A 12,687-nucleotide genomic window follows, 5' to 3' on the forward strand; every position below is an offset into this window, starting at 1 on the left:
AAATGGAAAATTGTCTAATCACACTTCCCTGGGCCGAGTCCAAGAAATGCTTGTTCAGTTGGTGGCAAAGATCTTTGCTAAATGTGACTTATATAATAATATGTAGGAGGAGATGCTGATGCAACAATAGAACATATTTGTAGAATACCAGGCAGTCACAGGTTCAAGGAATGGAAGATTTTTTTTTGGACTCCATGTCTGGGAGGTATAAGAAAATGCCCTTGTCAACTTGTACAACAATAAAGATACACAAACCTATAGATGTCATGACCCATGCATCCGCCTACACTCGCTCCTCTGACTCATAATAACCAGTGACAAATATCATTATTTGGAATGATCATGGCCACAGCTTTTATTAGTACATAACAATGCATAACATCAATACAATTGTAAGCATGAAATAGTTCATCCATAACATCCCTTTTATAACATTACAACAATTCCATTAGATAATAACAATAAGTAACCCAAACTTGTCTGCCTGAGCCCATTGTCAGTCTACCCCTTCCAAAGCAAGCCAGGATATCCTCCAGCCGCCCAATCCCTAGCTAAGAGGATCCCTGCCGCCTCTCCCGGGGCTTCCTATTGCCCCCCTTTAGTACTCCATCTGTTAACCGTGGTCACCCACCTTAAGGGGTTAAACCACCCATTTGACCTGATCAGTCATCCCATAACAGATCACCTCCCCGGCAGACTGACAAAAAGACCCGCCTATGCTGTGACAAATACCCTTACTCCCCTTATTTTATTTATTTATTTTTTTACAAATTCTATTCCCAATATTTCTCTTTAACTCACGGACCCCCCGGGCAATGCCTATCCAACAGCATTGACCAGCTAAAGTTGTTATTTCCAAACTAACGGGAGGGTGGGTGGGAACCTTCTTCCTCGCTGCCCACATAAAATGGTGGCTAGCCCAGCCTACCCAGTCTCCTTTTGTTTCCCTCTCTCAGCCTGTTGCTATGCCCCTTCCCCCCCTTTCCCTCCAATTTCTGCCTATCACCCGCTGGCATGCCGAGCTGGGTCATGCAGCCCCTCCTCTGACTTTGCTGCTATGGGGCTCTCATGACCCATGCATCCGCCTACACTCGCTCCTCTGACTCATAATAACCAGTGACAAATATCATTATTTGGAATGATCATGGCCACAGCTTTTATTAGTACATAACAATGCATAACATCAATACAATTGTAAGCATGAAATAGTTCATCCATAACATCCCTTTTATAACATTACAACAATTCCATTAGATAATAACAATAAGTAACCCAAACTTGTCTGCCTGAGCCCATTGTCAGTCTACCCCTTCCAAAGCAAGCCAGGATATCCTCCAGCCGCCCAATCCCTAGCTAAGAGGATCCCTGCCGCCTCTCCCGGGGCTTCCTATTGCCCCCCTTTAGTACTCCATCTGTTAACCGTGGTCACCCACCTTAAGGGGTTAAACCACCCATTTGACCTGATCAGTCATCCCATAACAGATCACCTCCCCGGCAGACTGACAAAAAGACCCGCCACTGTATGCCGAGCTGGACACCTTCAGCTCCGCATACACCGCCATGCCCTCCAAGCCAATGTAATGGCCTCCTGCAAGCTGAAATTAAATAGGTCCAGGCCTAACTCGTTTAAATGCACCCCATCTGGTAGAAAATAATCCCTGTCTTTCTCTAGTTCCATGTGCCTCACAATTATCCCTCCATTGCCCTGCACAAATTTTGAAACTGCCCGGTTGATCTTAATCCTAGCCCTGTTTACGGCTTGGTGCGAATGGGCCCCTCTCCAATGAGCTCTAGGGATGATCTCCGACCATATTAGAACGACCCCAGGAAAAAGCGACCACAATCTGAGACAATCCCTCCTAATGTCTTTTATTAAAAACTTCATGGGACATTGCCCTACATCATTGCCCCCCGCGTGTAAAACAATAATGTTAGGAGGGCCGAATTCTTTCGCTTTTTGCACAACCAGGGGTACAATTTCCACCCATTTAAGCCCCCTCCTGCTGACCCACCGCAATTGCACCTGCGTGTGTTGAAAGCCCAACTGGCCATCTGACCGTTGAAACATAGCCCGTTGCTCTGCCCAATGTATGTATGAATGTCCCAGAAGCCACGCCTTGCAGGGCCGGGTACCTGAAAAAGATACAAATCACTAACACTGTATTAATCCCCACTAGCCCCCACGGCTCTTTATTTCTTTCCTTTTTTTTTTTTTTTTTTTTTTTTATTGTTCAACTCTACTTGGTCTAATATAAGAACGGAACCTGTTAGACTCCCATCTACCAATCCTTCTAATGACTGTTTCGTCCAAACCCCATCTGGCTGCTTCAGTGGCGGCCCCTATTCTAAACGAATGACTCCCATACTCGGCCGACGCCAGTTTTAACCCTTCCAGTGACCTCCTCAGCACCGCCACAAACTGAAATTTTGATAAGGCCGAACCATCCTGGTGAATAAGAAAACTGCCCACTTGTTCTTTTCTGACCCTGCAGTATTCATCAAAACATTTTATTGGGCAGATGTCGAATCCCTCTACCCCATGTAGCTCCACTAAAAAACCTTTTCCACCTTTGTCAGTTTTTGCCTCCCGAATCCTAATCGACAAACTCTGCTCTTCCCTCTTTATGTCCTCTCGCAAAACCCCCCCTGCTCCTGCCCTGTTGGGACTCACCAACTCAGATATTCTAAATGCCCCAAAGAAAGCCCAGGAAAAGGCCAATTTGAATAACAACTGTTCAAATGGTGAATGTGTAATGCAACCCAGTTGACTAAATATTCCCTCCAAAATGTTAAAAGTGATGGGCCTCCTAATGTCTGCTGACCTCCTTCCCTTCTTGAATCCCTTAAACGCTTGCTTGATAGCAAAATCTTTTGTGACATCCGTCCAGCCCCGAAATTTGAACAAAAAGGCCAAAGCCGATAATTTCCTTTCGATCACGCTGACGGACACATTACTGTCAAAATCCTTTGACAGTTGCCACGCCAGGAGCCCCAGCCTGTCATCATTGTTGTCCGACACCCCCATTTCTTGCTCTAAACGAGCCCAGTCACACCATACTTTATTGTAACTGCTCCAGGTGCTTGGGGCTAAGGACCTTCGTACCCAATCCATCATACCTGATGCACCAGCTCCCAAATCCGGTCTGGGCATCGCTCTCCCTCCTGTTCCGCCTCGGGCGCCAGTCCCCGGAATCTGATCCACTGTGAGCGAGACAAAGCATCAGCAATTTCATTAACTTCACCTGGTATGTGCTTCGCCCTAAAATATATATTGCGTTGTAAGCAACGCAGCACCATGTGTCGCAGTAGAGCTAGCACTGGGCGAGAGGAGGAAGTCAAATTATTGACCGCTGCCACAGCTGCCGTATTGTCCGACCGAAACAGCACAGATCTGTTCGCCAACAACCGACCCCACAGCTCTACTGCCACCACAATTGGAAAAAGTTCCAGGAAAGCCAAGTTGCCAATGAGTTTACTGTTTGTCCATCCCAAGGGCCATTGTCCCGCACACCATTTCCCTTGAAAATACGCCCCAAAGCCAATTGACCCAGAAGCATCTGTGAACAGAGCGATTTCCGAGTTTTCGACTGTGCTCCGCAGCCAATAAGCCTTCCCATTAAAATCTCTGAGAAAAGAGCTCCAGACCGCTAAATCCTCCTTGTGCCCCGAATTGAGCCTAATAAAGTGGTGCGGCTGTGTAACCCCCGCCGTCGCCAGGGCCAACCCTCTGGAAAAAACCCTACCCATGGGAATAATTCGGCAGGCAAAGTTCAATTTACCCAATAGGGATTGGAGCTGTCTTAGCGTTATCTTCTTTGCCCTCATTGCATATCCTATGTCCTCTGCCAATACTGACACTTTATCCTCTGGTAACCTACACTCCTGCCGTATAGTGTCAATCTCAATTCCCAAGAATTTCAGACATGTAGTCGGCCCTTCTGTTTTTTCCTGCGCTAAGGGGACCCCAAAAGTTGCTGCCACGTCCTGCAGTGTCTGGAGGAGCACTGCGCATAAGTTGGACTGAGAAGGGCCCACGCAGAGAAAATCATCCAAATAATGAATGACCGACCTCACCCCTGCCGTAGTGCGCACGACCCACTCCAGAAATGTACTGAAGGCTTCAAAATATGCGCAGGAGATTGAGCACCCCATAGGAAGACTCCTGTCAACATAGTACTGCCCCTCAAATTGGCACCCTAACCTGTGCAATGACTCGGGATGTACCGGCAATAGCCGGAAGGCAGATTCCACATCGACCTTGGCCAATAATGCCCCTTTTCCCGCTTGCCTTGCCAGCTGCACTGCCTCATCAAATGATGTATATGACACTCGCACTAACCCCTTGTCAATTTCATCGTTGACTGAACTTCCCTTCGGGTAAGAGAGATGGTGTATAAGCCTAAACTTTCCCGCCTCTTTCTTGGGCACAAGCCCCAGTGGGGATGTCCTAAGGTTCGGTAAAGGGGGTTCTTTAAAGGGCCTGCCATGCGGCCCAAATCCACTTCTTTTTGCAGTTTTTCCAACACTAGCGCTGGATTCTCCCGGGCTGATTTTAAGTTCCTGTTGGCCCCCCCTTTTTTTTCTGTCCCCCCGGGAATCTGGAAACCCTCAGAAAACCCCCCACGCAGCAATTCTGCTTTTTCCCGAGCCGGATATTTACTTAGCCAAGGGAGCATCGCCTCTATTCTCACTGGCGTCCAGCCCTTTTCCAGCACCCCTCCTGAAATCGCTTCCTTCTCTTTTCCCTTTTTTAAAGCATCTGCTAAGAGGGTGGTTCCCTCCACACTGGGAACATTCATGCCGAAAACGACAGGATGCCCCCCATTTGCAATGGCTGTCATTGAATAACCAACATGTTCCTTTTTTGTGTGCTCCAGCTGGGCTGGGAGGTTGCCCGCTGGAGCTGCCCTGAAAGGGCTGTTGCCCTGAGCTTCCCTGTGTGCCGTAACCTTGATAGCCCTTATTGTTCATTAACCGCATCCACAACCCAATATCCCTGTGGTCCCAATTTAGATCCTGCCTAATCGACATTCTCTGTCTGAACTGCTCATCATACCGAAGCCAGGCGAGGCCCCCATATACTCTATTTGCTTCCCAAATGTTATCCAAATAGCAGAACAAAGCCGAACACTGTTCAGGATGTTTTTCTCCTACTATGCTGGCTAAGATCGAGAACGCCTGCAACCAGTTCCCGAATGTCCTAGGTATGAGTCTAAAACGCCTCCTGTCCTCATCCTCCTCCTTCCTATGCTCCTTGCCCTTTTCAAATCTGTCAATATTAAACCTTTCCAGGGGCAGTAACGTGAAAATGTCCACATACTCGCGTTTCCATATTTTTTCCCGCACTTCCGGTTTTAAGTGCGCCCCCATAGGACCCTCAAAACAGATGTACGCATGCCCCTTTGATGCATCGGACATAGGTACTGGCTTGTCCCCTGTTTTCCCTTTTTTATCCTCTGCCCCTACTGTTGCTGCCTCCGTTGCTCCCTTTGACCCTAGTGGGGTTGCCATGTTATTCCCTCCAGAGCCTACCACCTGGCTTTTCCCTTCCCATTGACCTAAAAGCTGACGTAAGCCCGCCATGAAACCAGCCAAAGCCTCCCCCCCTGAATGGGAAGCGCTTGGAACAGCATTGTCGATAGTTGCCCCTTTCCCTGAGAGAGTACCTTGTCCTGTGGTATTGATGGTATCAGTCCCTGTTGAGATGTCTGTGCCATTGTCCTGCGTTGTCCGTGGTTGCTGCGCATCTCCATCTCCTCTTCCGTCGACCTGAAGTAAAACAAGTGGGGGGGGTACACCTTGGCCTGCAGTGCTATTAGCCACTGCCGACCCTTCCCTACCCACCGCTGATATGTTGGAACGTGCTGTCCCTGTGGCCCAGACTTGGCACCCTGCCACCACACCTCTCGCTGGCCCTGCCTGTGGTACTGGTGCTGTGGAAATCCCTTGCCAGGCTGAACCTGCGAGCCAGGCAGCCGTCTGGGGGTCGCCATCCGGCCCCCCCACCCTTCCTGAACTGTGCAGTCCTGTGCCATCCCTAATGCTCGTTGCCTGGGCCCCCCCAACAGCCTCCCTCCTCTGTCCTGTGCTGGTGGCCACACTGCTATGTGAGCGCATACCCTGCTCACTTAAAAAATCTCTCCTGTCCTGCTGCGGCCTATGCGCATGCTCCCTCCATAAGCCGGCAGCTCCCGCATTTCCCTCATTACTCGCCTGACCGTCGCGCCGAGCAGACGTCTCTCCCTCCTCCTCTGTAAGTTCTTGGACCGGAACCTCTGTGCTTGAATGGGGGTGCAGGCTGTCATCTCCGCTGCTCCCACGGGCTGCTCCGCTCCCATTTTTACTAGGCTGGCGGCTCCTCACGTTGCCCCTCTGCGCTGGTGCTGTACTAGCAGCGGGGGTGCTGCGCCGCACATCAACGGAGCGGCCGTCTCTCGCCGACGCTCTGGGCCGCCCGCTCCCTTTACCGCTCCCGGTCCCTGTCTGTGGGCTCCGCGATGGTACCCGCCGACGTTGAATTGGGGGTGATGGACTGAGTCTGGTCGGCGGCCTGGACCTGCGGGTCCTCACTCCAGTCGTCACCGGCTGTTGTGGCAGTTCCTCTGGCAGCAGCTGCCGAAGCCACTCATCTCCCCTGCGCTCTGCCTCTGTCCTGATCCGAGCCAAGAGGGCATCCATATTGGCAGCCATCTGCAGTTGGTAAGTGAACCTTCTTCCTCGCTGCCCACATAAAATGGTGGCTAGCCCAGCCTACCCAGTCTCCTTTTGTTTCCCTCTCTCAGCCTGTTGCTATGCCCCTTCCCCCCCTTTCCCTCCAATTTCTGCCTATCACCCGCTGGCATGCCGAGCTGGGTCATGCAGCCCCTCCTCTGACTTTGCTGCTATGGGGCTCTCAATATTGTAATACACAGGTAATATTATGAAGAAATGAAATGATAACCTCTATAGAAGTTTCTGTAATTAGCCTACATATCCTATATAAATGAAGTAGCCGTGTGCCTTTTTATCCTCAGTTTCATTTTTACTGCAACAAATGCTATTTGGCTGAAATCCCAGTAACAGTGGCGGAACTACCAGGGGAGCAGGGTGTGCAATTGGGCCAGGGCCCGCACCCCCTCAGGGCCCCCCCGGCAGCTCGCGCACTGCCAATTTCCGGGCGCATCGGCCGATTTCGGGTAAAAAAAATCTGGTACGGAGGGGGGTGGGGGCCCGGTGGCACGTCCAGCACCAGGGCCCGACCCCCTCCAGTTACGTTACTGCTCAGTAACCTCTTTCAGTGGGTGAAACAAAGGAAAATATAGTGTTAAAGATACTTTTCTGGTAGTGTTAATTGCTTTATGATATGTTGGAAACTTGGCATATAAACACTCATTCAATTTGTGCCTTTTTTGTTTAAGAACAATATTCTTTAATACAAAGTCTATCCTTGTTTATTAAATTAAGTTCCCCTTCAATCAATGTAAAAAGCTCTCCAAAAAATAAATAAAAAAGATTGTCTTCGTTGGAATTATTAACATTTTTTTCCAAACCATCGGACAGCAGAGAGACGACTGAGGGAGACAAAACCCAGTGTTATTCCTCATTTCTAAAAAGAAGAAGAGTAAATAGGTGGTGTCAAGTAAGGGAAAAGTAAAGTTTGTGGCAAGTTCGAGTGTAACGAGATGGGAAAAAAGAACAACAGAGCCAATTAGAGAGTTGAGCTGTCACTGAATGGCTGGATGGCTAAGTGCCAGCAAACAAGGTTTTGCAATCAGGGGGACAGAGGGAAGAGAGTTAAGAAGGTTTCATAAAGGAGGGAGCATAAGAGTTGAACAGGAAAAAGACAGGAAGAGAGGACAATGCACAACAATGGAGAATATTAGAAAGTCTAAATAAGAAAGTCAAATACAACAGCACAAAATGTGGGTCTGAAAACAGACAGACATTGGGATAGAGGAAAGATTGACAGAGGGAAAAGAAAAGGATGGATCATAAGTAAGTAAGATAACCACACTAACAAAGGAATGAATAAACAATTATAGAAAACAAAGCAACAGTATAAAAGATTGAGGGAATGTAAAAACAAAAACATGTAGAGAGTAAAACAAGGCAGGGTAAAAACAGAACTTAAAGAAAATATAGGAAGGAGACACACAGAAAATAAATGTGAAAGAGAAAGGAAAAATATTGGAGGAGTAGAGAAGGAAAAGCTAAATTAAAGAGAAAATGTGCAAAATGGCTAAAGAACGACATGCAGAACTGAGCTGTACAGCTGGCTTGGTTCTGACTCACATTTGAGAAGCTGAAGAGGCACAGACGGTTGTGAACTGCTGCATGTAGAGCTCCTATGAGGCCGTATAACACTCTGCTAGACCTGAACTTTCTCCAGACGGACTGCACAGCATGCAATGCTTACATAGCACTGATACAGTATGTCAGCACTGGATCTGCAACCAGCACGAAAAAATCATACCAAGCACATCTGCAAATAAGTGCCACCCAAATGGGCATTTGCCAGCCTCTAAATATAGATGTACAATCATAATATACATTTTCAATTCTAATATGATGACTGAACTGTCACCCTTATGCCCAAATCTCTGCATAGGTGTCCTCGATGAAATCCAATGCATTATGCAAGGGTACATTAAAGGACAAGGAAAGGCAAAAAAATAAAATCCCATTTTTACTTTCTTTAATGAAAAAGAAACCTTTCTCCAATATACTTTAATTAAAAAAATGTGTACCGTTTTTATAAGAAACCTGACTGTATGCAGTGAAATTCTCCCTTCATTTACTGCTGTGGAAAGGAATTGTCAGATGGTCCCTAACTGCTGAGCAGGGAAACAATCATACTTATGAACAGCAGGGGGAGCTCCCGCCTTACTTCCGAGCCATGCAGAATTCAAGCAGCTTTGTTTATGACGATCCCTAAGCAGCCCAGACCACACTGAGCATGTGCAGGGTCAGGGTCAGGCCAAGATGTTTAACAAAGTTACAAGATGACAGCCCCCTGTGGCCAACTTTGAAAGCATAAATCATTTGTTTGGTTAGGCTTTGTGGTGCAGTAAGTTCATGCTTATGTTTAGTAAACAAAATACAGCATTTCTAGCCTTATTCTATTTTAGACTTTCCTTGTCCTTTAACATAACAACTGCCTTTTGCGTATAAATTTAATAAATTCCAGGTCGAAGGGTTTCCCCTGGGTACAACCTTTTTGATTCCACACTCAATGGGAAATATTAGCAACCCTTTAGAATCATGCAAATATGACTGCTTCTGCCTTTTTGCGTGATTACATGGGATTACAGAAGGGGATTATAGTTTTTCACATGCGGCAATTCCATTAGCAAATTAAGGTATTTTTGGGCATTAGAGAGGTGATTTTCCATAGAGACTCCATCAGTCCTGTTTCCTTTTTGTTATCATTTAAACAATAATGTACATAAAATATACTCGTTATAATTACAATACATTATTTTTGTGCTTTGCTGCAAAGTGTAAGGTTTAAAAGGACTAAAATAACATATAGAAGGTTGAGCACAACATTGTAGCTCATGCCACAATTGATAGAATCAAGACTCTGATTATTATCTTCTTTAGATTTGGCCATGAAACTCAAGTAAAAACCTAAGGGGGTTATTTATAATAATAATTCGTGGTTTTTGGAGGAGAAAAAAAACTAAAAAGATTTATTAAAATCCGATGAATCCGAAACCATCTAAAAACTCTAGAGGTCCTGTATAAGTCAATGGGGAAGGTCCCAGTGTCTGCGCTGATGTCCGTACTGATATCCAATGAGTTTTTGGTTTCTTTCAGGCTTTTTTCTTGATAAATATGGTCCATTCGGGCAATCGGAGTTGCTAAGATTACTAATACTCAGATGAATTCGGACCTTGATAAATAACCCCGTAAATGTCACCTTAAGGGTGGTAGCACACATGGGTACTCGGAAAGATTAGTTGCCCAGCGACAAATCTCCTCTTATTCGGGCGACTAAACTCCCCAAAATGCCTTCCCGCTCTCTAGAATGTAAATCCCTGGCAGGATGGCACTCGGATCGCTTTCAGTTTTCCGAAGTTGCCCGAAGTTTCTTCATGAGGCAACATCAACTGAGGCAGGTTTGACTTGACAGCACTTGATGTGCCAGGAGGGAAATGCTGTTTAGTCCCTAAATGCCACAACAAAGTGAACAGGACCCAAAGTTTTTACTCTGTAACTGAAACTTGAGACAAGCCCTTACACTACTCTGAATTTAATAGAATAACGTATGGATTATTGGTCTCTGTAAATTCATCATCTAAACAAGAACCTTTGAAAAATGTCAAACGTAATATGATGTGTAAATGCATGACCCTTATCCTGGTTGGTTGATCAAAAGTAGCATACAAGTTAAGGAACCAGAAAAAATAGTCCAAAGGTTGGTTTGCACACTGTGGCTCATCTACAGCTAATAATCTATAATTGCCAGTATCCTCTAAACATAGTGGAAGCTATTACTACATAAAATTTTAAATCCTAGCACCCTAGAGGGCTACAAAGCAACAACTACATATCCAATCAAAAAAGACAGAATCAGCAGGATATACAACTCAGCAAGCTGGGAGAAACCTACTTTTCAACTCGGTACTGGAAGAGGATAGGATAACTGTGGAGGAAGGTTTCACTTTTGCTCTTACAAGATAAGAGAGATAAATCTAAGGAGGTTTATTAGAGTTACAAAGAGCGAGTCATGCAGAGTTACTGGAGTGAGAAGAGCAGACTCGCAGCTACTCACGGGTGTGGTGGACCGCTGGATCCTGGGAGGAGGTGGTCGTGGTGGAGGAATCTTTTCTTGCTGTATTAAAGTGGAAACTCAAAGATCAGTTATGGACAAAAACATAGCTAAAATTTAAAACTTTCAAATACCTGCCTAAAGTAAGGAACAGCCAATGAAATTGTAATGCTTCCTACAGTAAAAATAGAAAACACAATAACCTGCTGGGTCTAAGGTTCTGAGAAAATCAGATGTCGAGATATGTGCAAAATTGCTGACCAGTGCTTGAAACAACTGAGAAAAGTGTAGTAAGTTTCCTATCTAGCAGTTAACACTGACTCCATTACAAATCTGAATTCAATTTGGCAAATCCATAAGGGAAAAGGACCTTGGAGTCCTTGTAGGTAATAAACTTGGTTGTAACAAGCAATGCCAGGCAGCAGCATCAAGGTCAAACAAGGTCTTGAGCTGTATTAAATGGGGCATAGATTTGCTGTAGGAGAGGGTCGTTCTTTCACTGTACAAAGTGCTACAATATGCTATACATTTTGGTCTCCAGTACTCAAATGGGACATGAATGGGAGAGGGGACAGAGAAGGGCAACAAAGATGTATGTAAAGTCTCAGCTATGAAGAAAGACTGTGCAAGTTTTGGTTGTTTGTGCTGGAGAAGAGACACTTAAGGGGAGATATGATAACTATGTATAAATATATAAGGGGATCATATAATAATCTCTCTAATGCTTTATTTACCAGTAGGTCTTTCCAGCTGACACATGGGCACCCATTTCGATTACAAGAAAGGAGGTTTTATCTAAATATTCAGAAGGGTTTTTTTTTTACAGTGAGAGCTGTGAAAAGTCTTCAAACTGGGGTTTTTTTTTGCCTTCCTCTGGATCAACAATCAGTTAGGCAGGTTATATATAGACTTAAAGGGTTGAACTTGATGGACATGTTTCATCCTAACTTAATATGTTACTATGTTACATGGGAGGATACACTGATGCATCTCTTTCCCCGGTGGTCTTCTAATGGCACATTACCCCATTGGCCAAGTCTTCTGTTTGTAATTAATGCCTTTTTATCAGAGTCTCGATAATACTACATAATATTGTAACCTGCAGGTAAAGTGCTGTAATGTCCTGAAAAGCTGCTCACCGCCTTAAGCTTAATATGTCTAAGACTGAAAATATTCCCACCAAAACCTGGTCCCCTTCCTCTGTTGAAAACATCACACTACATCCATTCAACCAAGGCAGTTGTCTGGGTGTCACCTTAGCCCCATCTCTCACATTCTCAGCCCACATTGCATCCCTCCGACTACGGTTCTGTCTAACACCTTGCACCACAACCTTCTGCCCAAAGACTTTGCTAACAGTCGTGCCCCTCTGTCTAACCAGAACCTCTAGCCTTGCACCTCTCGTTTAAGTCCTGGTGGCATCCAAGTAGCTGAGGGCTCCTCCCGAGGCCAAAGGCGGTCACACTACAGGTGAAGCCCGAGCCGAGACCAGGGTGCTTGGCATTTGTTCTGGTGTTGGGTGCCGACCGTGACAACCTGATTTGGAAACCCATTATCCAGAAAGCTCTGAATTATGGGAAGGCCATTTCCCATAGAGTTCAATTCAAGCAAATATTTTTAAACTTTTAAAAATCAAATTTACTTTTACTAATAAAACAGCTCCTTGTAGGTGATGGTCACTAAAGCTGCTTGAATCCATATTGGTGGTAAAACAATCCTATTGGGTTTATTTAATTTTTCAATGTTTTCTGTAGACTTAAGGTGTGGGGACCCAAATTATACACTGGAAACCCCAGGTACTGAGCATTCTGGATAAGAGAATCCATACTTGTATTGATACTGTGCATCAATTAGGATCCCTATCAGACCCTCAATACTCTTGGGTCCTCCAGCACCTACAGGGTCTACTGCCTATTTTACACCCTGGGGGCAAG

General features: G+C 45.7%; 2 protein-coding genes across 6 annotated transcripts in view; both read right to left on the minus strand.

Annotated features, from left to right (window-relative positions):
• Window positions 1–12,687, minus strand: part of dennd1a.L (DENN domain containing 1A L homeolog) — a 442,273-nt gene that overhangs the window by 18,041 nt on the left and 411,545 nt on the right. For 2 of the 4 annotated variants that reach the window (XM_041572481.1, XM_041572483.1), the window contains exon 20: window positions 10,757–10,816. The exons of the other annotated variants lie outside the window; for them this stretch is intronic. In XM_041572481.1, the coding sequence (XP_041428415.1) occupies window positions 10,757–10,816 (60 nt within the window). The remainder of the gene's footprint in view (window positions 1–10,756; window positions 10,817–12,687) is intronic. 4 annotated transcript variants of the gene reach the window in all.
• On the minus strand, window positions 328–7,058 carry LOC121396885. 2 transcript variants are annotated; one of them, XM_041572486.1, is made up of 3 exons: window positions 5,667–7,058; window positions 3,118–3,201; window positions 328–2,133 (listed from the first exon to the last, which is right to left on the minus strand). In XM_041572486.1, the coding sequence occupies exons 1-3, from the start codon at window positions 6,688–6,690 to the stop codon at window positions 1,541–1,543; spliced, it is 1,701 nt and encodes a 566-aa protein (XP_041428420.1). In that variant the 5' UTR covers window positions 6,691–7,058; the 3' UTR covers window positions 328–1,540. The 2 variants fall into 2 exon arrangements, with proteins under 2 accessions (XP_041428420.1, XP_041428419.1); XM_041572485.1 differs by having other exon boundaries at window positions 328–3,201.

Source organism: Xenopus laevis, chromosome 8L, assembly GCF_017654675.1.
Source record: "Xenopus laevis strain J_2021 chromosome 8L, Xenopus_laevis_v10.1, whole genome shotgun sequence".
Lineage (NCBI taxonomy): Eukaryota > Metazoa > Chordata > Amphibia > Anura > Pipidae > Xenopus > Xenopus laevis.

Coding starts and splice junctions, on each gene's coding strand:
- LOC121396885 (XM_041572485.1), bottom strand. CDS start 6,690: ATGGCTGCCAATATGGATGCCCTCTTGGCTCGGATCAGGACAGAGGCA. Junction 3,202..5,666: donor CATCAATACCACAGGACAAG/GTACTCTCTCAG, acceptor TCTCGCTCACAG/TGGATCAGATTCCGGGGACT.